Source organism: Pelodiscus sinensis, chromosome 3, assembly GCF_049634645.1.
Source record: "Pelodiscus sinensis isolate JC-2024 chromosome 3, ASM4963464v1, whole genome shotgun sequence".
In the NCBI taxonomy this organism is placed as follows: Eukaryota; Metazoa; Chordata; order Testudines; family Trionychidae; genus Pelodiscus; species Pelodiscus sinensis.
The window spans coordinates 737,211-764,639 of NC_134713.1; the positions used below are offsets into that span (position 1 = coordinate 737,211).

The window sequence follows — 27,429 nt, forward strand, 5'->3', positions numbered from 1 at the left end:
CAATTTGTTTCCACCTCCTCTTCCCTACGCTCCTGCTCTCTTCTTTTTCAGGGACCCATCTCATGAGTCTGTGCTCTCTCAGGAGGGTCAGGCTTGCCTCACCCGAGAGCTCACAGAGTAAGTTCCCTCACTCTTTTCCCTGATCCCCAAACATTAAAGCAAAGCTAAGGCTGTTCTAGACCTCTGGGCTCTCAGCAAGTTCATCAAGCAAGTGAGATTCCACAGGGTTACCATAGCTTCAGTCCTCCATGCTCTAGATGGCAAGGGTTGGTTGGCTGCCCTTGGTCTTAGAATCATAGACTCCTAGGGCTGGCAGAGACCTCAGGGAGTCATCGAGTCCAGCCCCCTGCCCCAAGCAGGACCAACCAATCAGCCCAGCCAGGGCTTTGTCAAGCCAAGACTTAAAAACCTCTAGGGATAGAGATTCCACCCCCTCCCCAGGGAACCCAGCCCAGGGCTTCCCCCCCGCCTAGGGAAATCGCTTTTCCTAATATCCAACCTAGACCTTCCCCACTGCAACTTGAGCCCATTGCTCCTTGTTCTGCCATCTTCCACCACTGCGAACAGCCTCTCTCCAGCCTCTTTGGAACCTCCCTTCAGGAAGTTGAATGCTGCTCTCAAATCCCCCCTCACTCTTCGCTTCTGCAGACCAAACAAACCAAATCCCTCAGCCTCTACTCATAGGTCATATGCTCCGGCCCCTAATCATTTTGGTCGCCCTCTGCTGGATCCTCTCCAATGCGTCCACATCCTTATTGTAGTGGGGGGCCCAGAACTGGACACAATACTCCAGATGTGGCCACACCAGTGCCAAATAAAGGGGAATAATCACTTCTCTGGATCTGCTGGCAATGCTCCTCCTAATGCAACCTAATATGCCATTAGCCTTCTTGGCTACAAGGGCGCCCTGGTGACTCATCTCCAGCTTCTCATCCACTGCAATCCCCAGGTCCTTTTCTGCAGAACTGCTGCTCAGCCAGTCGATCCCCAGCCTGTAACAATGCTTGGGATTCTTCCGCCCAAGGGCAGGACTCTGCTGTTCTCCTTTTTGAACCTCCTCAGATTTCTTTTGGCCCAATCCTCCAATTTGTATAGGTCACTCTGGCCCCTATCCCTGCCCTCCAGCATATCTACCTCTCCCCCTAGCTGAGTGTCATCTGCAAACTTGCTGAAGGTGCAACCCATCCCCTAATTCAGGTCATTAATACAGATGTTGAACAAAACCAGTCCCAGAACTGATCCTGGGGGCACTCCACTTGAAACTGACCGCCAACCTGACACCGAGCCATTGATCACTACCCGTTGGACCCAACAGTCTAGCCATCTTTCTGTCCATCTTACAGTCCATTTATCCAATCCACATTCCCTTAACTTGCTGGCAAGAATATTGTGGGAGACCGTATCAAAAGCCTTGCTAAAGTCAAGGTATATCACATCCACTGACTTCCCCATGTCCACCGAGCCAGTTACCTCATCATAGAAGCTAATCAGATTGGTCAGGCAGGACTTGCCCTTTGTGAATCCATGTTGACTATTCCTGATCACTTTCCCCTCTTCCAAGTGTTTCCAAATGGATTCCTTGAGGATCCCCTCCATGATTTTTCTGGGGACTGAGGTAAGGTTGATTGGTCTGTAGTTCCCTGGATTGTCCTTCTTCCCTTTTTTAAAGATGGGCACTACATTTGCCTTTTTCTAATCATCCGGGATCTCTCCCAATCTCCACAAGTTTTCAGAGATAATGGCCAAATGCTCTGCAATGACGTCAGCCAACTCCCTCAGCACCCTCGGATACACAAATCTATGAGTCCAGATTTCATGTATGTCTAGCTTTTCTTAGCCTGTTCTTTGCCCACCGAGTAGGGTTGCCAGATGGTTTAACCAAAAATATCGAACACCCCTCTCCCCCAAAAAAAACCCACTGGGGAAAAAATTCTGTTGGAAAAAAAAAGGGGGGAGACCAAAAAAGTTGTTGAGGGGGAAAAAAAAAGGACCCTGAGAGTTATTAAACAAAAAAAAAAATTAAAAAAACAGCATGGCCCCTTTAAGAAATGCCTTTGAGGCTTTTTGGCTTTAACAGGCAGCTGGCAGCCATCTTGTTTTCCTACTCTGAGCCAGAAGACAGCTCCCCTGCAGAACCAGGTAAGCGGGGTGGGCGGGGGAGGGAGGCTGGGCCCGTTTGCTCCGTGTGTGTAGGGTTGCCAGATGTGCAGTATTTTTGCCTCCTGGCAGGGAAAAAAAATTAGCAAGTTCTGGACATTTTAGGTGTCCGGTATTTTCTGAATGTTTTTACCAGACAGGAGGCAAAAATACCTGACTATCCGGGTCAATACCGGACACCTGACAACCCTGCCACCGAGGGCTGCCCACCTCCTCCCCGTACTGCGCTGCCTAGTGCATTGTCTGGGAGCTGCCCTTGTCCGTGAAGACAGAGGCAAAGAAAGCCTTGGGTTCTTCAGCTTTTCCCACCTCATCTTCTAGACACAAATTGCAGTATCACTGTCAAGCATCAGAGGGGTCGCCCTGTTCGTCTGAATCTGCAAAAGCGACGAGGAGTCCTGTGGCACGTTATAGACTAACCGAAGTGTAGGAGCATAAGCGTTCGTGGGCCATCTGACGAAGTGGGTCTTTGCCCACGAACGCTTATGCTCCAGCACTTGGGTTAGTGTATGAGGTGCCCCAGGACTCCTCGCCGCTTCTGCAGTATCTGTTACCCAACCTCAGGAAATTCCTTTGGCGTGTCACCATCAGTGCTCCCCTCTGGCCTGTCATGGCCGAATGCGCAGTGACCTTCTCATGGGGTCCATGTCTCCCTTTGGCCAATGCAGACTGTTCTCTCACAGCCAGGTCCATTGCCGGCATCATCCACCTCTTCAGTCTCCTTCATCTTCTCCAGAGCAGAGTCTACACGGCTCCCTGCCCAGAGCCCCCAGTGTGTTGGGGCATTGCTGAGCAGGGCTAGGGGCACCACCGTAGTGTAGCTCCAGGAAGGGCCAGGAGGAGATGGACGGCATGTGTGCTGTCTCAGTGGGTGGCAACAGTCTCCAGCTCGCAGTGACAGGCAGTGCCCGCCTGGGCAGGGGGGACATCCCAAAAGCAAGGGGTTCCCAAGCAGGTAAAGCACCCTTGTGCTCTGGGTTTGCCCCAGTGCCCGTGTCCCATGTTTGAGTTCTGTCGCTGAGTCTCTTTGAAGGCCGTTGGGTCCCCGCTCCATGGGGCCCGGCACGACCTCAGGCACCGCCCCGGCTGGGGGGAAGGTGGAAATGGGGGTCAGTAAGGCCGTCGGAATACGGCGCACACACTGGGGCCGGTGGACCTGCCACGGCACCATGAAAGAGTTCCAGCATGGTCGCTCTGCAGTTCCCACTCCAGCCCAGCCCTTTCCCCCTCCAGTGCGAGGCTCGGACGCCCGTGTAGCAGCCTCCCGCCTGCAGCAAAGCCCCTTCTAGAGCCTCGTCCCCTACCCGTGTCTGACGTGTGTTTTTTTTTTTTTTGAAGCCGAGGAAGGAGCCGACGATGAAGAGGAAAAGCTGCCGAATGGGAAGGACAGAGGTAAAAGGAGAGCTTAGCTGCCTGTGCTTTCCCCCATGTCGCTCTGTGCCTGTCTGCAATTCCCCGCAGCCGTGACCCAGCGCCGCAGAGGCCTTGGACCAGCTTGGAGTGAGGCAGTGTAAGGGACACCTGCCCCAGACACCCAGCTGGGCCCAGCAGGCTTCTCTCTGCTCCTGTCGGCCACATGAAACGTTTCCTTTCCTTTTCTGCCTGGGCTTGGGACCTGGCCGCGCTGCGGGTTCCGAGGCCCCGGGACACGGGTGTTTCCGTATTGTCTGTCTGCAGCTGGCCACGCCCAGGGGGCGGGCAGCGGGGGGGCTGCCCTGAGGGCACGAGAGGGATGAGAGCGACTTGTGTGAGGTTGAGAATAGGGCATGGAGGCCGAGCGGTGGGGGAAGCGCTGCTGCCCATGAGGGGAAGCGCAGAAGCCTTGTTGGCTGAGGCATTTAGGACGTGTCTGAACACAGGACTCTGCAGCATTCTGCACAGGTGGCAGAGTGGGGCCTTCCAATAGCTCCCTTCCCATCTCCAGTCCCGCGGCTCTAAGTGTAGAAAATACAACCCCCCCCCCCAGCTCTTCCTGTGGTGTGAGAGGCTGGGAAGTAACATGGGCCACTGTTGTGCGGGTGAACTCGCCAGCTCCTGGGCAGGGGCTCGGCGCAGAGAGCGCCCAGCGGAGCGTGTGGGGTGGAATAGCAGTCAGTTTGGGGGCTCGCCCGTCCCCCCCTCAGATTACTGACCAGAAACCCCCTTGTCCTGGTGTGGCCTTGGGTTATGGTGCTGCCACCCCCGCTTCTCCATTGTCAGGAAAGGACCGGAGAGTCACTGACTCCGGGTCTGTTCTCGACCCGGAAGGTCGGCGTAAGGCCCGCAACCCCGGCTCTGCGAATAACGTTACCGTAAGCCGAGCTCGGCGCCGTCCCCACAGCAGCTCGATGAGAGCAAATGCTCCCGTCGGCTTCCCTTACTCCTGGCCAGCTAGCGCTGACCGGGGGCACCCTCGGCGGCGGATTTAGTGGGTCCGCACTAGACCCACTAAACGGGCCAGAAAATGGGTCCCGGCGCGGCAGGTGGAGACGTAGTTGAGGCTGTGCCCGCGGTGCAGCCCTGATCTGCATGTGGAGCTGCTTGCTCACGTTCCCGCGCTGTAGAGTAAGGGACAGAGATGTGGATTGGACAAGAGTAAGTCCAAACACTTGTGTCTCTGTGACGGCGCGTCGGGGACCCCGACCCTGCACCCCATCCGCAGCCAGAGGGGACTCGCCGCCGGCCAGTGGAACAGAAGGTTTGTTGCTTCTCCGAGATCCAGCCCAGCACAAGCTCAATGTTGACCCAGGAGGATGGGCAGAGCCCTAGTTCCCTTGTGGGGTGGGGTTCACAGGCCCCTAAACCCCCAATACTGGTCTTCGTCTGCTTCCTCCAGGCTTCCCCACACTAAGCCCGCCCCTTCTCCCAGCCACCGTCACTCATCCCCCCATGTAGCCACACCCCATCCTCTCTTCAAGCCCCTTCCCCTGGCCAGGTGTGAGTTGCTGGGCCATGGCCTATGTGCCCCCCTCAGGGACTCCCCCCGGACTGTGCCCAGAGACACCCCCAATCTCTGCAGAGCAGCATGGGCAGCAGGGGTCACCCCAGCCCAACACGGCCACCAGTGACTGCCCGACCGGAGCGGGCCCAGGGCCACAAGTGTGTACAGCCCCCCCCAATCACAGTCTCACCACTGCTGAGCTTTGCCCAAGTTGGACTTTTATTCTTTATCGTTCCTGGCACCTTGTCACTGCCTGCTTCTGGCTGGGAGGGAAGGGCTGTTCTCACACACCCGTCAGCCCCAAGAGGCTCTGAGAAGGCGTTCCCCGTTCTCAGGCAGCTCCGATTGTGCCTTGTTACCCCTCCCGCCCCGCTCCAGTGTGGTAGCTCTGTACAGCACCAGCCTGCAACACTCAGACATGTTCCTCGGGACTCTGCCAGGCCTAGCTTGCTGTGCAGGTTACCTTGAGGGCACCCAAATCCCCACACTCTTTTGAAGAGCGTTCCCCTGTAACAGCCTGTCGCTGGGCGCTCAGAAATGACCAGGCGAGCGGCCAGCCAAGGAGGCGCACACCCGGAAGGTTATGATTCAGGCGTCACACTTGGCCAACACAGCACTGCACTCTGTCTCTAGTAAACCCAGCTGTATTTCCTGACGCAGACAGATTCAAGCTCGTGCTGAGTAAGAGAGTGAAACCCAGAGCTCCGAATACAGCAGCAGTCAAATCTCGTTCTGGAGATGAAGGGTTTTCTACCCTTCGGACGGGCACAGGCCCCTGCACAGCTGTAGCACCTCAGTGCAGGTGTTACTGGCGACGGTGGGACGAGTAATCCAGGGGTGTCGGTAATTCACCTCCCTGAGAGGCAGTGCCCAGGCCGATGGAAGAATTCTACACAGGGTAGTAGGGCAACTTCATTGCGCTGCCCAGGGGGTGGATTTTTCACATACCTGACTACTTAGTTAAACAGACCGAATTTGCTAATGGAGGCCAGGCCTAAGACTTACTAGGCTACAACCCTAGTCGAACGCAGTCTCTCTCCCTCAGAGTCCTCCTGCAGTGTGCTGCTTTCCATTCCGTCCCTCAGCTCCATCCCCATCTGCCAAAGGGGTCCTCCGTGGCATGGCTCTTGCTTTCCATTGCATTTGCCAAAGTCAGTTCTGTGTTGCCAGAGTCAGGATGGCTCCCTGAGGGTCAGACTCTGGGGGGCTCACATGGGGAGTTCACCTCCCCCATCCACCTGTTTTTGCCTGTTGGCTTTACATGTGAATTGGGCTTGCTGTGCGTCATCTGTGCAGAGCTTAATTGAAACCAGAGACGGGTAGCTGGAGAGCTGCGCTTTTGTGAGGCCTGTTTGTCGGCTCTGCCTCGGCACAGACGTTAAAGCATGATTTCTAGGCACGTTTCCTCGGGCCGTGGCAGTACGTAGGCTTCCCAGTAGTATTAGTAACCTGTGTGTCTTGGGCTTTCGCGTGACACCCTCCAGGCACTTTTGGGTGAAAGCCATGAAAGCAGGTGAACAGTGCGCTGCAAGTCCTGGTACAGAACAGCGAACCCTCTTCCAGTTGGGCTTATGGGGGCTTTAGGGTTACAGGAGCAACCAGATGTTTGGGGCTTCTCTGAATCCTTCGGGGCTTCCCCTGATTGGCTGAAATGAAAAGCTTGTTTGGGCCTCGGGGGTTTCTTTTACTAACCAAAACACGTCTGACTTGAGGGAAATCACCATTTTTGAAGGTAGCGTCATGTTGGCTTTAAATCACACAAGACGCTTAGCCCTGGAATCTTCCTCCTTGATTAGATATTGTGGATGTTCAGCAGCTGTTCGCTCCCTTTTCCAGATGTGCCTTGCGTGGGAGCGAGGGGGGAGAGGGAGTCGGAGGATCCTGGGAACTGTAAGCAGGAGTTGGAGTCCGCAGCCTTTCAGTTTAATCAGCATTAACCTGCTTCTTGTGGCCTACACGCCGCTCTGTGTAAGCTGTGACCGTCTAGCATGCCAGTTACCATCGTGCCCCCAGGTACATTCCGCCCAGTTTGTACACAGTGTGCCCGTGGCTAGTGCGTGAGTCGACAGATCCCCCGTCCTTCCTGGCTCGCTGGGCTGCCAGGAGAGAAAAGGTGGAGGAGGTAATCTGGCAGGCTGGCTCCCAGAGATCCCCTTGTGCCTGTCGCTTGCTGTGGAGAAACTCCACAAGCCAACCTTCCTGGGCAGCCCGGTGCTCTGAGCCAGGCCCGCCGGTCGCCTCCTGCGCTGACGCAGAGATGGGGCTGCAGCCCCCAGCAGGGCAACACAGACACTGAGAGCCGCTCCGCTCCGGGAAGGCTCAGTCCCAGGGGCAGAGCCCCCCCGAACTGTGCAGACAGGGTAACGCAGGGCAGGCAGTGCGCCCCCGTAAGCAGAGAGGTGCGTGGCCGCCCCCCGCCCCCAGGCAGCAGTTCCTTACTCTGGGCTTGGAAATGACCCACAGTGAGGTGGTGGAGTGTGAAAAGGAGGGTTTAATGGGCGTAAGTAATAGCACAGAACAAAGCTACTACGCAGATCTCACGCCAGCTGAGCTCAGTGTGCTAAGAAACGGGCCCGTGGAGTCTCTCGCCCTCCGTTACTCTGAGAAGCCTCTTTCCAGACTGGCCCTTCCCCTGTTCAGGCTCAGAGGGTCCCAGCATCATCTTGGGGTGTCCTGACATCTCTGGGGGCTCCCCCCTTACATAGATTGTGCAGGAAGCAGGAAGGCTTTCTCTGTTGCCAGCCTCCGTGTGGGGAAATACCGACTTGCTGATGGACTCCCATGATGGGTGCCCTAAGGACAGGTTCTTGTGGGGGCCGTAGCCCCTTCCGCGGGCTGGCTCCTAGGAACACCTAACCCATTCGCCGCTCCTTGTCCTGATCAATGAGCCACTGATTTGGGAAATACCCTTCGCAGCCCTCACTCGGCATGTTTCCACTTCACTGTGCTAACTTCAGCCACAGCCTGATCCCTGATTGCAGCGTTCCAGCGAGGTGTGACAAGGGGTATTGCAGGCTCCACAAGGCACACGCTGCCGCCTCACAGCTCGTGGCTCCGGCCCTGCAGGCCCAACAGTCTTCAGCACACACAAGGCCTGTCTACACCAGGAACTTCTTGCAAAGGCGTAGCTCCCGCAATGGTCGTTTCCAGCGAGCGTGTCCGCACAAGGCGTGTGAGGGGCCCCATTGTTGTGGGCGCGCCCCCCTGCCCTCCAGCCCCAGGAAGCGCTGGGGGTGCTGAATGAATGGCTCTGGGGATTTCCAAATAGCAGGGTCGTGCCGGAGCGGCTGCTCGGCCACTGTTCCTCGTGGCAAGCAGGAGTTGTTTGGAGCTAACGCGCTTGGTGGTGGGGAGGCTCCGCTGGCTATTTCGAAATAAGGGCACAGCCAGCACAGGTTGGACCTCCCTGGTCCGGCAGCCTAAGGACCTGACTGGCCCCGGATGAGGGATTTTGCCATTTCTTGGCCTCACTGCCAGCTTCCCCCTGCCGCCAGCCCCTCTGCACACAGGGCTCCAGGCCCCACCGTGGCAGCCCTGCCACCGGCACTCGCAGCCCCAGTGATGGGCCCCGCCTGGCCGCCCTGCAGCCTCCCAGCCTCACCGGGCAGGTCTGCCGGGTGGTAGCGGGGCTGCTGGGTTTGTTGCTGTGCACCGGGCAACAGCCCCGCTCCTGCTCCCACCACCAGGCAGCCCCGCGGTCAGGCTCCCGGCTCCATGGGGCAGCCACGCTGCCTCCTTGTCCCGCCCCTCGGTGCTGCCAGGCGGCCCACTCCTGGGCTCCCGCCCCGCGGCCCCTCCCCCCCGGACCTGGACACGGGTGGCGCTGCTGGAGCAGGGCGGCTCAGCCTGCAGCGATGGGAAGCAGCATTGGAGGCCACGTGCCAGGGAGGGGGTGGCTGCCAGGTTGTTGCCCTCGGCCGTGGCTCTGCGCAGTCCCTGGGTCCGGTGCCTCCGCCCTGTGCGCTTTGCTTTGCGGCTGAGGCCTGAGTGGCCGGGCGGGGAGGGACCCCTTGGGGGGGGCTGGCCCGCGGGGCGGGGGGGTCTCTTGCTGTGCCCCTTGCAGAGCGGAGGGAGCGGTTGGCCGTGTCATAGCAGCGCGTGCACTGCGGCTCCTAGATCCCTTTCAGAGTCCCCAGGCCGGTCACACCTCCCCGCTGCCTCGCCCGTCGGCTTCTTGGGGATACCGTCCCACGTGGGCCTCGGCCTCTTGGGGTGTGATGGGGGAGCCAGGCCCTCCCTCTGCCAGTCCACTTGCCCCCGATAGGCTCTTCCGTGGGGCGGGGGCACCGTGTGCACAGTGCCGCCTGGAGCAAGCCTGGCAGCGGAGGCTCAGTAGCTGCTCTGCCCCGGCACCGTGCTCCAGGGGGGAGGCTACTTCATTGCCAGCCAGGCTGAGTCCGGGGAGGAGGGGTGCCGCTCCGAGCAGCCCTGGCTGGCGGGGGTCGCGGTCAGGTCCCTGCCTTACAAATGTCCCCCCCTCCCCGTGTGTTGCAGGCTAGAGGGGAGCCCCGGACTGCACAGCCACCCAGGTAAGTGCAGGAGTCTTCTCCGCGCCCCAGCCCCTGCGCCTGCTGTCTCGGCCGAGCACCAGGGCCCTCGTCTTCCTTTGGAGCCGTGCACCGGAGGGGGTGTTGCACGCCGCCGCCGTCCACTCCACATAGCGGGGACACGCCCAGTCCCGTCGGGGGGGGGGGGAGCGGGGTTGGCCGAGAGCACGGAGACAGCTGGCCTGAGCATGGGCCCGTCGTGCTCAGAGCTGTCCAGGCCTGCCCACGAGCCCTGCTCCTCGCCCCGCGCGCACGCCCGTCTGGGCAGGACAGGTGGGGGGCAGCCGATGGATCCGGCGTGGCTAATGCCTCTGAAAAACACGAGTAAGGTCCCCCCGGGGAGCACGGGGGCTGGGCTGCCCACTCCCACGCTGCGTGGCACGCCCACAAAAGGGAGCTTTCTCCAGTATCAGTGAGCTCCGGCGGCGACACCCCGTGGGAAACAGCTCGGAATCCAGAGGTGCTGGGCCATGCGGGCCGCCTCTCCCAGGGCCCGCCAGCGCTGCGGGCGAGAGCCATGGGAAGGGGCAGGAGACACAGGCTGCCTCTGCTGGGTTCGCAGGCACCCTGCCCCCGTGTACGCAGGGCACGTCTCTCTGTGCACACCGCAAAGTCACAGCTGTCACCGCAAGGGGGAATGGGGCTGGGGGGGTCGGGGAGTGGGGCGAAGGGGGAGGGGTGGGGCTTGTGGGGTTTGGGAGGCCTGGGTGGGGGAGGGGCGAAGGGGGAGGGGTGGGGCTTGTGGGGTTTGGGAGGCCTGGGTGGGGGAGGGGCGAAGGGGGAGGGGTGGGGCTTGTGGGGTTTGTGAGGCCTGGGTGGGGGAGGGGCGAAGGGGGAGGGGTGGGGCTTGTGGGGTTTGGGAGGCCTGGGTGGGGGAGGGGCGAAGGGGGAGGGGTGGGGCTTGTGGGGTTTGTGAGGCCTGGGTGGGGGAGGGACGAAGGGGGAGGGGTGGGGCTTGTGGGGTTTGGGAGGCCTGGGTGGGGGAGGGGCGAAGGGGGAGGGGTGGGGCTTGTGGGGTTTGGGAGGCCTGGGTGGGGGAGGGACGAAGGGGGAGGAGTGGGGCTTGTGGGGTTTGTGAGGCCTGGGTGGGGGAGGGACGAAGGGGGAGGGGTGGGGCTTGTGGGGTTTCGGAGGCCTGGGTGGGGGAGGGACGAAGGGGGAGGGGTGGGGCTTGTGGGGTTTCGGAGGCCTGGGTGGGGGAGGGGCGAAGGGGGAGGGGTGGGGCTTGTGGGGTTTGGGAGGCCTGGGTGGGGGAGGGGCGAAGGGGGAGGAGTGGGGCTTGTGGGGTTTGTGAGGCCTGGGTGGGGGAGGGGCAAAGGGGGAGGGGTGGGGCTTGTGGGGTTTGTGAGGCCTGGGTGGGGGAGGGACGAAGGGGGAGGGGTGGGGCTTGTGGGGTTTGGGAGGCCTGGGTGGGGGAGGGGCGAAGGGGGAGGAGTGGGGCTTGTGGGGTTTCGGAGGCCTGGGTGGGGGAGGGGCAAAGGGGGAGGGGTGGGGCTTGTGGGGTTTCGGAGGCCTGGGTGGGGGAGGGGCGAAGGGGGAGGGGTGGGGCTTGTGGGGTTTGGGAGGCCTGGGTGGGGGAGGGACGAAGGGGGAGGAGTGGGGCTTGTGGGGTTTGTGAGGCCTGGGTGGGGGAGGGACGAAGGGGGAGGGGTGGGGCTTGTGGGGTTTCGGAGGCCTGGGTGGGGGAGGGACGAAGGGGGAGGGGTGGGGCTTGTGGGGTTTGGGAGGCCTGGGTGGGGGAGGGGCGAAGGGGGAGGGGTGGGGCTTGTGGGGTTTGGGAGGCCTGGGTGGGGGAGGGGCGAAGGGGGAGGGGTGGGGCTTGTGGGGTTTGGGAGGCCTGGGTGGGGGAGGGGCGAAGGGGGAGGGGTGGGGCTTGTGGGGTTTCGGAGGCCTGGGTGGGGGAGGGACGAAGGGGGAGGGGTGGGGCTTGTGGGGTTTCGGAGGCCTGGGTGGGGGAGGGGCGAAGGGGGAGGGGTGGGGCTTGTGGGGTTTCGGAGGCCTGGGTGGGGGAGGGACGAAGGGGGAGGGGTGGGGCTTGTGGGGTTTCGGAGGCCTGGGTGGGGCTGGCAGGAGGGCCGAAGGCAGCCTGAGGGGGCAGAGGGTTCTGGGGAGGCCACGGGCTGCTTTTCCAAAGCTGCAGCTCCTGTGACCGGGGAGAGCCAGCGGGGGAGGGGACCTAGCCAGACTGCTGGGGACACGCCTGGGCGGGGGCGTCGTGCCTGGCGAGTGGTGCCATTGCGGGCAGAGGCGCTCCGGTTACCGATGTAGCTCTTTCCCCGCTCCCCCAGGGCTGAGCGCTGAACCCTCGCAGCCCCGCCAGGTCCTCCAGCAAAGCAGGGAGAGATCAGAGCTGGCAGACCTGGCCCCAGGGATTTCCCTACACCCCCTCCCCCGAATTTCCCCAACCCCCCCCAGTTTTGTGAACTATGGTGCCATACAGCCCACCTTCACCCTCACGGCGTCACCCCTCATCGGCCCTCACACCCCCTGTAAATTCAGACACCCCCCCAATTTCAATTCCTAGGGTATGTCTACTGTACCCCCCTAGTTTGAACTGGGGGGTAGTGTAGACATACCCCTAGGGAGGCTACTGCCTGGCCCTAAAAAGCAAGTGGCAGACATACCAGCCAGCCCCTTGCCGGCCTGTGTCCTTCAGGCCTGGCAAAAGCACCCAAGCCCCGTTGGAGAGGAATTCACTTGTAAGTCACCTTGACAATCTAGCTGTTCTTCCACTGGCCGCCGCGCACTCCCGCGCGGGTCATGAAGGAACCTGCGCCGGGAGCTTCTGGGGAGTGGCACGTCTGTGCCCCACTGCTCCGAAAGCCCCTGCGGGCTGAGTCCCTTCCGCTCTGTCAGGCCACGATCCCCCGCGCTGTCAGGCCACGATCCCCCGCGCTGTCAGGCCACGATCCCTCGCTCTGTCAGGCCACGATCCCTCGCTCTGTCAGGCCACGATCCCCCACGCTGTCAGGCCACGATCCCCCGCGCTGTCAGGCAGCCTTGCCTAGCACCAGCGGGGCCGCGCCGGGGGGATCGTCAGCCTGCCAGGGCAGCAGAGCTCTCACCCCTGCCGACGGGCTGTCTCCGTCTGGTTGCCGTGCGGCTGGCGGTGACTCTGCTGTCTGCTTAGAAGGAAGGTCTCTGGGTCTGTTCTGCTCAGCTAAGTCCTGGGTCAGCCGTTCAGCTCGTGGTGACTGGCCTGGTGCGGTGCTGACGACTTGGCCCTGCTGGCTGGAGGATTCACGCTCCCCAGCGCTAGGAGGGACCGAAGGAGCAGGGGGAGCTCCAGGTGGGGTGAGACTCTGCTTGCGAGAAGATTCGGGGAGCTCACAGCATAGAAGCCCTGATCCTGGGAGCGTGAATGTGCAGAGTTCCCAGAACTGAAAAGTGCAGCAACGACCAGCCTCCTGCGGCTCCTGAGAGCCTGGCGCCCAGCGGGGTGACCCCCGGCAGCAGGCTCAGCAGTGGACGGTACCGGGCAGGAGTGCCTAAGGGAGACGTTGCCTGTGAATGGGGCAGGGCAGTGGCTCATTCACAGCCATTGGGGAGGAGACGTGATGGGAGTCGTTCAAATCCACCACTATCCGATTGGGACTGACTAAGGACCACAGTCGGCTAATGCACTGCAAAGGCAACTGCCCCGCTGTGGGTGGTCACCTCTCCACACTAGGGATGGGAAGGTCTGGCCGACTAGCAACTACCAGGTAAGCAAATGCTTATCGGATAGTCGGCAAGCTTGTCAGCTAGTCCCCCCTTCGCTGCCTCTGTCAGAAAGAGGCAGCAAGGTGCGGGGGGGCAGAAGGGGGTACTCCAAAGTGGCAGCAATGCACCGAGCATGGGGCCAGACCCTTTGAAACACTCCCATGGTAGCCTGGCATCAGGCCCCTCCCAGCGTTTCAAAGCGGCAGCGCCACACAGACCCCAGGGTCGGCCTGGAGTTCCCAGCTGATCCAGGCTCCATGCGGCGCTGCCACTTTGAAACGCCGTGAGGAGCCTGACACCGGTCTCCCGTGGCAGCGTTTCAAAGCGGCAGCGCCACACAGAGCCCAGGGTCGGCCTGGAGTCCCCAGCTGATCCAGGCTCCATGTGACGCTGCCACTTTGAAACGCCGTGAGGAGCCTGACACCGGTCTCCCGTGGCAGCGTTTCAAAGCGGCAGTGCCACACAGAGCCCAGGGTCGGCCTGGAGTCCCCAGCTGATCCAGGCTCCTTGTGGCACTGCCACTTCAAAACGCCGTGAGGAGCCTGACTCCGGTCTCCCGTGGCAGCGTTTCAAAGCGGCAGTGCCACACAGAGCCCAGGGTCGGCCTGGAGTCCCCAGCTGATCCAGGCTCCATGCGGCACTGCCACTTCGAAACGCCATGAGGAGCCTGACACCGGTCTCCCGTGGCAGCGTTTCAAAGCGGCAGCGCCACACAGAGCCCGGGGTCGGCCTGGAGTCCCCAGCTGATCCAGGCTCCATGTGACGCTGCCACTTCGAAACGCCATGAGGAGCCTGACACCGGTCTCCCGTGGCAGCGTTTCAAAGCGGCAGCGCCACACAGAGCCCGGGGTCGGCCTGGAGTCCCCAGCTGATCCAGGCTCCATGCGGCACTGCCACTTCGAAACGCCGTGAGGAGCCTGACACCGGTCTCCCGTGGCAGCGTTTCAAAGCGGCAGCGCCACACAGAGCCCGGGGTTGGTGGGGAGTAATACATGGGACTTTCGCCTTTAAAGTGTAGCACCAGCCTTCCCACACTTCAAAGGCGGAGACGCCCTATTGACTAGTGGAATAGTCATTGCAAAATGCATCAGCTATTCAATTAGTCAGTTACCTGCAATTGAACACCCCTACTCCACACCCACTGCTGCAAATGGGCCACTTTCCCCTGGCTTGATTAGCCTCATTCACTCCAGTCCCCCTTCCTTCTGCTGTCCGTTCACACCCTTGCCCTGGTACCTTCCACACCAGCTCGTCTGCTCATGGGGGTTTGACCCCCCGCAAGCTGATGCCCTGAGAAATCCATGGTCTCTAAAGGGCCTCAGGACTCCTCGTCGTTTCTGCAGATACAGACTCACAAGCCCGCCCCTCCCCCCACCCCGGCCGGAGACTTGATAAGTGTCTGTCATTTCCTACCAACATCTGCCCAAGTGTGAACGAGGCTCCCTTCTGAAATGTGTCTTGCTAACTGTTGTGTTTCCCATGGCGCAGGCACAGCGGGTTGTGAACGGGCTTGTGTTCTAAGGAAGTCTCCACACCCGGGAAGCGGCATGTTTCGGCGATCCATACACCATTGTGCAACTGTGGAAGATCACACCCAGCCACCCGCCGTACGACAAGGGGAAGCAGCTCTCTTGTACCTGCTCTGGGCATTTCCTCCTAGACTATTGCATGTACGATTGTCTTACGTGTTTGCCAATGCTAATCGGACAGTGCCCGGCCACAGCTCAACCTGGGCTCTTCGGGAGGGTTCAGAAGAAAACTGTTCTCTTGCGAAGCGTATCGCTCTCACCTGCATTCCTGCCCGGACAGGGTCCTCTCCTCACCCGCTGGTGGGGTCACTCGTGACCTTTGACCTTGGATGTGCATGTAAAAGGGATTTTCAACCATGTGAGTTGTATTGTGTGTAACACAAAGAGAACTCTGACTGTAGACCCTTTAAAACACACTTTCTAAAAATACCACTCTGCCTGTTCCTGTGTGGTTGCCATAGTGTTTAATATTGCATGTCATTCTGCGAGTAAGTGACAGGCACGCCAAGAGCAGAGGAATGCTGAGCCAGTGGCTGTAATTAGGACCATAAAACTTGGAAGAGATGCCTTCTGGGGATTCCAAACTCTGTGTATTTTTCTCTTAGACTGTTAAAAATAACTTGAATGGCTCTTGGCCAGCGGGGGAATTCAGGGATGACCACTGCGAGGTTCAGATTAGGACTTGCATTTGCAAGAAGCAAATCTGTTTTGATGTAAATCAGGAGAAATAACAAAGTTGTGTAGTGTGATGTGTAAACTCACCGCGGCTTGGACCCTGGCTGGACTCTAGTGTGTAGCTGCTTAGGCACCCGTGGAATCAGTTCCGATCACTAGTGATTTTTCTTTTGTTTTTTCTTCGTGTTTAGCAATGTTATTTGTGGTGGAAGAGCTGAGCGCCCTACTGCGTCTGTAAACATGCATCAAGGGCGATGAGTGGACTGGAGTGACAAACCCTGAAACCAACTCTCAGCTGCTCTTGCTGTCTGGCCTGATCTACGGCTTGGGTTCTCAGAGGGAAGTGCTCGCGAGGCACCTCTAACTCTTTGGGGAGAGAGAATAACCAGACCCGGTGGCCACAGGGTTAGCGCAATAGAAACATGGCGCGCGAGCTGTCTAGAGGGACAGCAGATTGAAGGCAACCTGGCTCAGTGTGTGAGCACAAGCCTGCCAAGCACCCTGCACTTGGAAGGGTTTGCGGTGTCTTTGGACACTTCTCCAGCGTGACTCGCTGACTCCTTCCCCAGGCGTTGGCGCTGGCTGTGGCTTTGCTCGTGCGAGAAGGGGAGGGATGTGTGGGAGTGTTCTAGGGTGAACGTTTTGCTAGTCGTCAGCTCAGGGACCTGCTGGTGTCGAGCGACAGCCATCCGTGATTGGCGGCATTGTGGCTGTGACTTTACGTCTCTTTCGTGTGGGCCTTCTTTCTTGTCCTTGATTTTCGTGTGCTCCTTGCCACCCTGATGCCTGAGGTCAGGTCAGTAAACTGCAGCCAGCTGAAAATCCTCCATTGCTCCAGCTGCAACTGAGCCAGCAGGGATGTCACCGAGAACCGGGAATTCCCCGTCACACCCACCGAGCCTGCGTTCAGACGGGCAAAGGTCCTCTGGGCCAGTAACGCCTGGCACCAGAGCCAAGGCTGGGCGCAGGAATCTGACCTGGGAACTAGACGGGACTGGGTGGGCAGGAAGAGGAGCGGGCAGGAGGCAGTGCCTGGTACAGTGTGTCCGGGAGAGGAACAGATGAAAGGCTTTGTCCTTGGCCCTTTCCAAATGAAAGGCTGCACTGCCCTCCCCTCCTCGCCAGTGCTCTGTCGGAGTCACCGGGAAGGGGAGACACTGCACAGCAGCCAAGGACGACGCTTTCCAGAGACGAGGCGCAAGGGGACCGACCTCGGCTGGTGAGAGGCACAAGCCTTCAAGCGAGGACCGTGGCGAAGATCCTCGGACTCAAACGCCTAAATCCTGGGATGCCCACAGCTTGAACCCTGCGTGCAGACACGGTCACCTCATCTCCAGAAAGCTATATGGCATTGGAAAGGGTTCAGAGAAGGGCACCAAACATGTGCAGGGGTTTGGAACAGGTCCCATATGAAGAGTGATTAAAGAGACTGGGACTTTTCAGCTTGGAAAAGAGGAGAAGAAGGGCGGGTAGGATAGAGGTCTAGAAAACCATGAGTGGTGTGGAGAAAGTGAATAAGGAAAAGTGATTTACTTCTTCCCACAATATAAGAACTAGGGGTCACCCAATGAAATGAATAGGCAGCAGGTTTAAAACAAACCAAAGGAAGTTTTTCTTCACTCAGCGCACAGTCAACCTGTGGAACTCCTCGCCAGAGGATGCAGTGAAAGCCAGGACTTTAACAGGGTTCAGAAAAGAGCTGGATAGATTCATGGAGGTTCGGTCCATCAATGGCTTTAGCTAGGCTGGGTAGGAATGGTGGCCCTGGCCTCTGTCTGTGTGGAAATGGGGGCAGGGGAGGGATCACGTGAGGATTCCCGGTTCTGTTCCCTCCCTCCGGGGCACCTGGCTCTGGCCACTGTGGGCAGGTGGGACCCTGGGCTGGATGGCCCGTTGCTCTGACCCCGCCTGGCCGCACTGATGTTCACAGCGTTCCTGTCACGATTACAACACGATCGCAAGCTGCCTGGGCAAACCACGTCCCTGCTCATTCACTTGTATGGTTTTCCTTTGGATTCCTTTCCCACTTCCCTTTGTTTCCCCAAAGGCTAAAACTTCTACTCTCCCTGCTGCTTTTTCCAGCTCTTGAGGGTGGAGACACAGAAAGGGAATATCTGTCCCCACAGGCTGCCCACTCCAGCAACAGGACAGTGGCTAAAGCAGAAACTTAATGGTACGGGGCTGTGGGGCTGACCCAGAGCTAACGACAGTGGGAGACTTCAGAGGAATATCCTAGAGCAGGTAGGGCCCAGTGTCTGCACGCTGGGAGAGGCGGTAACGGGAGCGTGGCGAGGTGATGCTCCGTTCCCGCGGAACAGTGCAGAGCGAGAGGCGGTAACGGGAGCGTGGCGAGGTGATGCTCCGTTCCCGCGGGACAGTGCAGAGCGAGAGGCGGTAACGGGAGCGTGGCGGGGTGATGCTCCGTTCCCGGGGGACAGTGCAGAGCGAGAGGCGGTAACGGGAGCGTGGCGAGGTGATGCTCCGTTCCCGCAGGACAGTGCAGAGCGAGAGGCGGTAACGGGAGCGTGGCGAGGTGATGCTCCGTTCCCGGGGGACAGTGCAGAGCGAGAGGCAGTAACGGGAGCGTGGCGAGGTGATGCTCCGTTCCCGCGGGACAGTGCAGAGCGAGAGGCGGTAACGGGAGCGTGGCGAGGTGATGCTCTGTTCCCGGGGGACAGTGCAGAGCGAGAGGCGGTAACGGGAGTGTGGCGAGGTGATGCTCCGTTCCCGCGGGACAGTACAGAGCGAGAGACGGTAACGGGAGCGTGGCGAGGTGATGCTCCGTTCCCGCGGGACAGTGCAGAGCGAGAGGCGGTAACGGGAGCGTGGCGAGGTGATGCTCCGTTCCCGGGGGACAGTGCAGAGCGAGAGGCGGTAACGGGAGCGTGGCGAGGTGATGCTCCGTTCCCGGGGGACAGTGCAGAGCGAGAGGCGGTAACGGGAGCGTGGCGAGGTGATGCTCCGTTCCCGCGGGACAGTGCAGAGCGAGAGGCGGTAACGGGAGCGTGGCGAGGTGATGCTCCGTTCCCGGGGGACAGTGCAGAGCGAGAGGCGGTAACGGGAGCGTGGCGAGGTGATGCTCCGTTCCCGCGGGACAGTGCAGAGCGAGAGGCGGTAACGGGAGCGTGGCGAGGTGATGCTCCGTTCCCGGGGGACAGTGCAGAGCGAGAGGCGGTAACGGGAGCGTGGCGAGGTGATGCTCCGTTCCCGGGGGACAGTGCAGAGCGAGAGGCGGTAACGGGAGCGTGGCGAGGTGATGCTCCGTTCCCGCGGGACAGTGCAGAGCGAGAGGCGGTAACGGGAGCGTGGCGAGGTGATGCTCCGTTCCCGCGGGACAGTGCAGAGCGAGAGGCGGTAACGGGAGCGTGGCGAGGTGATGCTCCGTTCCCGCGGGACAGTGCAGAGCGAGAGGCGGTAACGGGAGCGTGGCGAGGTGATGCTCCGTTCCCGCGGGACAGTGCAGAGCGAGAGGCGGTAACGGGAGCGTGGCGAGGTGATGCTCCGTTCCCGCGGGACAGTGCAGAGCGAGAGGCGGTAACGGGAGCGTGGCGGGGTGATGCTCCGTTCCCGCGGGACAGTGCAGAGCGAGAGGCGGTAACGGGAGCGTGGCGGGGTGATGCTCCGTTCCCGCGGGACAGTACAGAGCGAGAGGCGGTAACGGGAGCGTGGCGAGGTGATGCTCCGTTCCCGGGGGACAGTACAGAGCGAGAGGAGGTAACGGGAGCGTGGCGGGGTGATGCTCCGTTCCCGCGGGACAGTGCAGAGCGAGAGGCGGTAACGGGAGCGTGGCGAGGTGATGCTCCGTTCCCGGGGGACAGTGCAGAGCGAGAGGCGGTAACGGGAGCGTGGCGAGGTGATGCTCCGTTCCCGGGGGACAGTGCAGAGCGAGAGGCGGTAACGGGAGCGTGGCGAGGTGATGCTCCGTTCCCGCGGGACAGTGCAGAGCGAGAGACGGTAACGGGAGCGTGGCGAGGTGATGCTCCGTTCCCGGGGGACAGTGCAGAGCGAGAGGCGGTAACGGGAGCGTGGCGAGGTGATGCTCCGTTCCCGGGGGACAGTGCAGAGCGAGAGGCGGTAACGGGAGCGTGGCGAGGTGATGCTCCGTTCCCGGGGGACAGTGCAGAGCGAGAGGCGGTAACGGGAGCGTGGCGAGGTGATGCTCCGTTCCCGCGGGACAGTGCAGAGCGAGAGGCGGTAACGGGAGCGTGGCGAGGTGATGCTCCGTTCCCGGGGGACAGTGCAGAGCGAGAGGCGGTAACGGGAGCGTGGCGAGGTGATGCTCCGTTCCCGCGGGACAGTGCAGAGCGAGAGGCGGTAACGGGAGCGTGGCGAGGTGATGCTCCGTTCCCGGGGGACAGTGCAGAGCGAGAGGCGGTAACGGGAGCGTGGCGAGGTGATGCTCCGTTCCCGGGGGACAGTGCAGAGCGAGAGGCGGTAACGGGAGCGTGGCGAGGTGATGCTCCGTTCCCGCGGGACAGTGCAGAGCGAGAGGCGGTAACGGGAGCGTGGCGAGGTGATGCTCCGTTCCCGCGGGACAGTGCAGAGCGAGAGGCGGTAACGGGAGCGTGGCGAGGTGATGCTCCGTTCCCGCGGGACAGTGCAGAGCGAGAGGCGGTAACGGGAGCGTGGCGAGGTGATGCTCCGTTCCCGCGGGACAGTGCAGAGCGAGAGGCGGTAACGGGAGCGTGGCGAGGTGATGCTCCGTTCCCGCGGGACAGTGCAGAGCGAGAGGCGGTAACGGGAGCGTGGCGGGGTGATGCTCCGTTCCCGCGGGACAGTACAGAGCGAGAGGCGGTAACGGGAGCGTGGCGGGGTGATGCTCCGTTCCCGCGGGACAGTGCAGAGCGAGAGGCGGTAACGGGAGCGTGGCGAGGTGATGCTCCGTTCCCGGGGGACAGTACAGAGCGAGAGGAGGTAACGGGAGCGTGGCGGGGTGATGCTCCGTTCCCGCGGGACAGTGCAGAGCGAGAGGCGGTAACGGGAGCGTGGCGAGGTGATGCTCCGTTCCCGGGGGACAGTGCAGAGCGAGAGGCGGTAACGGGAGCGTGGCGAGGTGATGCTCCGTTCCCGGGGGACAGTGCAGAGCGAGAGGCGGTAACGGGAGCGTGGCGAGGTGATGCTCCGTTCCCGGGGGACAGTGCAGAGCGAGAGGCGGTAACGGGAGCGTGGCGAGGTGATGCTCCGTTCCCGGGGGACAGTGCAGAGCGAGAGGCGGTAACGGGAGCGTGGCGAGGTGATGCTCAGTTCCCGAGGGACAGTGCAGAGCGAGAGGTGGTAACGGTAGCGTGGCGAGGTGATGCTCCGTTCCCGCGGGACAGTGCAGCGCGAGTGGTTTTGCAGCACCCATGCTGCTTGCTGTCGCTATAAAAAGAGGAGCGTTTCTCTCTGAGCTCCAGGAAGCTCTCTCTGCTTGCCCACAGATGGCACAGCACAGATCACGTCTCAGACAGGAGAGTTCCACCTGTCCCCCGGTGCGGCGCAGCACGTCCTTTCTGCAGCGCTTGGCCTCTGCTTTCTGGTCCCACGGCTCCTATCAGGGTCAGGGGCCCAGCGGACTCTGTGTCTTCAATGGGACCGGGTGTGCCGAGGTCCTGGATTCCCAGTGGGTTGGTCTGCAGAGCCTTCCACAAATGCTGCACGTGGGTGCCAGGAGGCCTGGTTCCTGTTACCTAGTGATCCTGAGGTGCCCGGCTTCACCAAGCACCACATGCACAGGAGTTTGTGCGCCCTTGGAGCACGCTGCTGCCCCATCACCGCACGAGCGTCGCACGCCCACCGAGTGCTCTGAGGAGCTCGGGGCCAGGGAGCCATTTGCAGATGGCAAGGCCAGTCCCCACGGGGCTCGCCACGGCCGGCGCATCGGGTCGTTTGCCCTCAGTGGGCGCGCACCTGGAGGCCAGGAATTGCCATGGCAGGGCTGTGGCAGATGAGGGGCAGCACAAGCTGGTGGCCCTGCCACGTGGGATGGTCCGTGGGTGGAACTGGACCCCCTCCGAGCCACCATCCAGCCACCGTTCTTCCTCTCTTGGCCCGGGGGCTGAGACGGCGCCACGTGCCCGTCTCCTGAAGGCTCCCGGGTGACGCTCGGCCGAGGCTGGTCCACCTGCACGTGGCCGAACTGGCTCCATTGGTCAGAGGCTTTGGGAACCCGCGGCAGCGTTTGTGCGTGGCAAGTAAGTCAGCAACAAGCCCGCGGGCAACTCTGCTCTGGGACGCTGCCCACGACAGCCGCTCCTGTGCAGCAGGGTGGAGCCCTGGAGAGTCCCCCTCCCCCGGCTTGCCGGGCAGACCGCCCTTGGTGAGCCTGGCGTGACGCTGGCGATCGCGGCACTCCCGATGCAGAGCCAGTCCACGCCGTGGAAGTAGCGCGTGCGGGGAATACTGGACACTGAGCATGAGCAGCCGTTAGCCCCGCCTCATTGCTTAGCGCCTGGCATGGACAGTCCGGGCCTGGCTTCGTAGCTCTCCCGGCCGTCTCTGGCGTTACCCACCCCCAGCACACACGCGTGGCCTAAGCCTGTCTAACGCCCGGGGTCCGTCTGCTACTCGTCACCGGACATGCAGCACGGCTGTGCAGGGGAGCGAGGCGCGAGGCCTGGCGCTGGAGAGCCCAAGCCTGCCACGCAGATGGGGCTTGGATCTCGGCATCATAAGCCAAGTCCCCCCGCACACACTCTGCTCCGCCCTCGAATCCGTCTGCCGGGACTCCTCAGACATTCCCCAGCCCTGAGTGCTCCCGAGGGCTGCCCTTTGGAGAGAGCGCGCCCAAGAGAGCTCCCTTCCCTTCCTCTGCACGTCTTCCTGTCCTTGGGCCAGCGCGCCCAGGAGTGTCAGAGCCTGGAGCAAAGGGGACAGGGCCGGTACACGGGGGTCTGTGCTTCGCCTTCGGCGGCCGACGGTGCCAAGCCTCATTGCTCAGAAGGTGCTGCATGGCCATGGCTTTGGGCAGGCGCTGGCCTGGCCCCCTGGAGCGGCTGGAGTGCAACTCGGGGTCCTGGTAAGGAATCTGGCTCCTTGTGTTCAGGGTTGGCCCCTGCTCCTGTTTCGCGCCCTGGGAGCTTTGGCCTCAAAGGCTGGTTCCCAATGGACACCGGCGAAAATGCACGTTTGGCAGCCATCTCTGCTCAACGCTTCCAGTGCAAACAGCCTCCATTTCGCTGCTAAAAGGGCCCGTTTTTGAGCACACACTGCAGACCAGTGAAAGGTTTTTGTAGGGAGCAGGGGGACCCATTCTTATCTTCCCGGTGCACAGCCTTGGGGGGAAGCCGCCCGCCTCTGCAAGACGGGGCTCCCCTCCGTCAAGTGCCCAGCACTCCCCCCGTCTTGCCCGTTTCTGCTCTCCAGAAACGGCCCCTCCAAAGAGCCGTCCAGCCAGAGCGGGCACAGCCAGGCGAGACTGGCCGTGGGAGGGGAGCTGGGGGCGACACTTCAGTGCTGGGCCCGGGGCTGTTTCGCATGCACGGCCTGGTGGCTTGCTGAGGAGGAGGCTGTTTCCGGCGAAGGAGCAGCCACCGGACGTCGCAGGCAGAACCAGCCTCAGCCTCAGCTGTGTGTCGACAGGTGCAGGGAAGGTGACGGGAAGGCCTGGCCACCGTGCAGCAGACGGCAGGAGGGTCGTAGCTGGCTGAGAGCTTGGTGCTGCAGCTGCCCCGAGTGACCACTCTCAGTAGCACCTCCCTCCCCCCGTGCCCCCTTCGCGTCCCTCCCCCCGTGTCCCCTTCGCGTCCCTCCCCCCGTGTCCCCTTCGCGTCCCTCCCCCCGTGTCCCCTTCGCGTCCCTCCCCCCGTGTCCCCTTCGCGTCCCTCCCCCCGTGCCCCCTTCGCGTCCCTCCCCCCGTGTCCCCTTCGCGTCCCTCCCCCCGTGTCCCCTTCGCGTCCCTCCCCCCGTGCCCCCTTCGCGTCCCTCCCCCCCGTGCCCCCTTCGCGTCCCTCCCCCCGTGTCCCCTTCGCGTCCCTCCCCCCTGTGCCCCCTTCGCGTCCCTCCCCCCCGTGCCCCCTTCGCGTCCCTCCCCCCGTGCCTCCTTCGCATCCCTCCCCCCGTGCCCCCTTCGCGTCCCTCCCCCCCGTGCCCCCTTCGCGTCCCTCCCCCCGTGTCCCCTTCGCGTCCCTCCCCCCTGTGCCCCCTTCGCGTCCCTCCCCCCCGTGCCCCCTTCGCGTCCCTCCCCCTGTGCCCCCTTCGCGTCCCTCCCCCCGTGTCCCCTTCGCGTCCCTCCCCCTGTGCCCCCTTCGCGTCCCTCCCCCCGTGCCCCCTTCGCGTCCCTCCCCCCGTGCCCCCTTCGCGTCCCTCCCCCCCGTGCCCCCTTCGCGTCCCTCCCCCCCTGCCCCCTTCGCGTCCCTCCCCCCGTGTCCCCTTCGCGTCCCTCCCCCCCTGTGCCCCCTTCGCGTCCCTCCCCCCCGTGCCCCCTTCGCGTCCCTCCCCCCCTGTGCCCCCTTCGCGTCCCTCCCCCCTGTGCCCCCTTCGCGTCCCTCCCCCCCTGTGCCCCCTTCGCGTCCCTCCCCCCGTGCCCCCTTCGCGTCCCTCCCCCCCGTGCCCCCTTCGCGTCCCTCCCCCCGTGCCCCCTTCGCGTCCCTCCCCCCGTGTCCCCTTCGCGTCCCTCCCCCCGTGCCCCCTTCGCGTCCCTCCCCCCCCGTGCCCCCTTCGCGTCCCTCCCCCCCGTGCCCCCTTCGCGTCCCTCCCCCCCTGTGCCCCCTTCGCGTCCCTCCCCCCGTGCCCCCTTCGCGTCCCTCCCCCTGTGCCCCCTTCGCGTCCCTCCCCGCTCGGCCTCTCCCGTCCCATGTTATGGAAACCAGGCCCGTTCCTGTCCCTTCCCGCTTTCCAGGCCCAACCAGACCCTGACCTTGGCGTAAGCTTGGTGCCTGCCACGTGGGGTCCTAGCTCTTACGGTGTAGAAGGGGTTCTTGACCTGACGGCCTCGCAGACGCACAGACAGACAGACGTGCTCTAAATACAGCCAGGTTTTATTTCTGTGTTTTGTTAGGTGTGATGGGGGATTTCTCCGGATCCCTCCCCTCTCCGATAGCCCGTCCCCGGGGCGTCAGACTCTCCAGGTGCCCCGTGGTGCATCGCTTGCAGGGAGTCCGTCTCGGTAGCTGCTGGGCAGGCTGCTCGTATCCGCGGCTGGCAGAAGTGCTGCATTTGCAAGGCCGGGCGAGGAAGATAAATCCGAGACTCTTGCTGCAGCTGCCGGCCAGGCTGCCCACGGGGGGGCTGCTCTGTGGGTGGGCACAGGGTTCCTGGGCCTACCGAGAGCACGTTGGCAAAGCGTCCCTGCGCCGCAGGAGCCCTCTCGTCCCGGCTCCACGCCGAGCGCGTGGGCGGCGCTCCGGGCTCCTGCACACAAGGGCAGCGGGCGCTTTGTGCCATGGGTGCGGAGCACCGAAGCACCGTCCACAGCTCTGCTGCCGGCTGCACCAAGCCCCCCGTGAAGCCGGCCTCGGGCTGGGGGGCGGCCACTCTTCCCCCTCCGTGGTGCCGACGAGAAGCACGTGGCAGGGCCAAGCGGCCCAGCTCCCAAAGCAAGAGTCTGCCCCCCGCCGCAGAGCCAGGGCCAGCGCCGCTCGGGGGCCGGGGGGTCACTCCAGCCACTTTCTGGAGACTGGTGGGCGGAGCCATCCTGGAGCGGAGACTCCTGGCCAGGTTGTGGCAGCTCAGCCAAGCCGCATGTGGCGGCATTGCCTCTCTCCGAGCGGGGGGGGGGGGTGTTTCCAGCCTCCCTCTTCTGGGGGACACTTCCTATCCCCCCTGCAAACAGCCCCGTCCAGCTTGGCCCCTCCCCTGCTGCTGCTCCTGGGTCGGCTTGGGCCAGCCTCCGCCAGCCCTAGTCCCTGGCCTGGAGATGGCTGCGCCCGTTGTGCACCCAGCGTGGCTCCCCCGTCTCCGGAGGGCACAGGCACCGCCCCAGACGCAGGGGCACAGCTGCCATGGGTGGCACGTCCAGGCCTGCGCTGCCGAGCCCCATGCAAAGCCCCCGGGCGAGAAGGGAAGCTGGTGGCAGCTGGACTCCCCTGTTTGACGGCGCCAGATGCTGATCAGAACCCCGGTGCTTCCCGGCCCGGCTGGGCATGTCTCATGCCGCTGCCTCTCTCCGGCCATTTGTTGTGGGGATTAGGAGAGTCGGTGGGAAAGGCCCGGCCCGTCTCGCATTAGGACAGGCTGGTTCTGCTCACGCTCGCTCCCGGCCCCGTGGGGCTCGGGTTTCTAGATGGAGACTTGTTTTTCTCATCATGCCTCCTCCAGCGTCAGCGAGTCGCGGGAGGGGGCCCCGTTCCTCATGCAGCGCTGCCGCCAGAAATGCGGGGGCGTGTTACGTGTTCCGCCCCTTGGCAGCGCACGCGGCCGGTGCCTCGCCAGGCGAGGCTGGTGTTCCCGTTTCTCTAATCACACCACGTGCGCGACGCCTCTCGCGGGACACGGGGGCCTCTTCAGAGAAGGGCTGCAGGGTCGAAGCCTTTCGCATGCTCAGCCCCTTCTGCACGGCGCCAGCTGCAGAGCTTCACTCTCGCGGTTATCCCATGGCTGGCTCGTTCCTGCAAGGCAGGGCCAAGCGTGCTCAGCCTGGTCACATGCTCCGAGTTACGCCAGTGAGGGACATCACTTCCCCCATTGCCGGTGCCACGTGAGAGAGACCCTGTGCCTGGGTGGACGGATCGCTGGTAAGTGTTATTAGGGCCTGTCAAATCCACAGCCATGCAAACCGCATCACGGCGCATGCCATCTGGCCTGCTGTGCACTTACACCCTGCGCCAGGTGGACTGCACGGGGGAGGCCAGCGGTTCCCAGCGTGGGGTCCGGACCCACAAGGTGTCACGTTATTGGGTTTTGAGGGGAGCAGCCGGGTCACTGCTGCACCCATGGGGGGGGTGTTCGCCCCAAAAGTGGTACAAAGGGGCCATGTGAGGGGCCAAACAAAAGCTACTTTCTTCTGATTCTGTATCTGCTCTTCATGTATCTGTATAATGTCTGTGTGTGGAGTTAGGAATCTGTAACCTGTATGGAGGCTGGGAGTCTCTCTGAATGTGTTTGAGCATTGGGCAGAGCCCGGCCTATGGACATGCTAATTAGCGAGGCCCTAGGGACAATGGCACTTGATGGGCCAAGGACACACCTCAGGAATGAGGAATGACACCTAAGGGCTACCAGCAGGGAGCACAGGGATAGGCCACTGGCCACGTGACCTGCTGCAGCCAAGAAGAGGCCAGGAAGGAGGGATAAAGAGGCCATGTGGCTGACTCCATGTTGGTTCTCAGCTCAGCACTTCATCCCAGAGGCAGCATTGCAGGGATCAAAGAGCCAGGAAGACCTGTGAACCCATCCTGATCCTAGGATGTGCGACTAAGGACTTTTGAGCCAGCAGCTGTAACATCTCTGCTAGAGCCTGCATCGAGGACTGGGAGATTCGGTGCATGTAACGTACTATCCTTTAACAACCTCACTCTCAGGCTTTTCTTTCTTGTAGTAATAAACCTTTAGCTGTTAGATGCTAAAGGATTGGCTCAGCGTGATTTGTGGGCAAGGTCCAGAGGGTAAATTGACCAGGGATCTGTGGCTGGTTTCTTGGGACCGGACAGAACTTGTTCGGGGTAGGTGGGATTGGGTGCTAGGACCCCCCACCTGTGTATAGGCCCGGGGCCATCTGGGGCATGGATATTGCTGGGGTGCCAGAGGGGTTTTGCTCGTGAGGCTTCAGGCAGGCAGCTGAAGCGCTTTGTGGGACTGGTTGTGGCCTAGTTGGGAAGGTCACCAGTCTGGGGACTAGAGAGAGCCCCGGATTTGAGCAGTTTGCCCTGAGTGGACGCCCTCAGCTGTGGCCAGACCCGGCCTGGTCCGTCACACGAGGTCATTTAGGAGGGTCACGGTGCTGCCACCCTTCCGCCTGCATTGCTGCCTTCAGAGCTGGGCA

At 62.0% G+C, this 27,429-nt stretch overlaps 1 protein-coding gene and 1 long non-coding RNA gene across 12 annotated transcripts in view; both read left to right on the forward strand.

The window, feature by feature from the left end:
• DTNB (dystrobrevin beta) overlaps positions 1 to 15,284 on the forward strand; it is a 318,597-nt gene extending 303,313 nt beyond the window's left edge. For all 11 annotated transcript variants that reach the window (XM_075923222.1, XM_075923216.1, XM_075923210.1 and 8 more), the window contains 3 exons: positions 3,496 to 3,549; positions 9,572 to 9,606; positions 14,815 to 15,284. In XM_075923222.1, the coding sequence (XP_075779337.1) occupies positions 3,496 to 3,549; positions 9,572 to 9,576 (59 nt within the window). In that variant the 3' untranslated portion in view covers positions 9,577 to 9,606; positions 14,815 to 15,284. The remainder of the gene's footprint in view (positions 1 to 3,495; positions 3,550 to 9,571; positions 9,607 to 14,814) is intronic.
• A 5,244-nt stretch (positions 15,285 to 20,528) lies between these two features.
• Positions 20,529 to 27,014, forward strand: LOC142827718 (uncharacterized). Its single transcript, XR_012902421.1, has 2 exons — positions 20,529 to 22,527; positions 24,508 to 27,014. It is a non-coding gene; the product is annotated as an uncharacterized LOC142827718 (long non-coding RNA).
• The last annotated feature ends 415 nt before the right edge of the window (positions 27,015 to 27,429 follow it).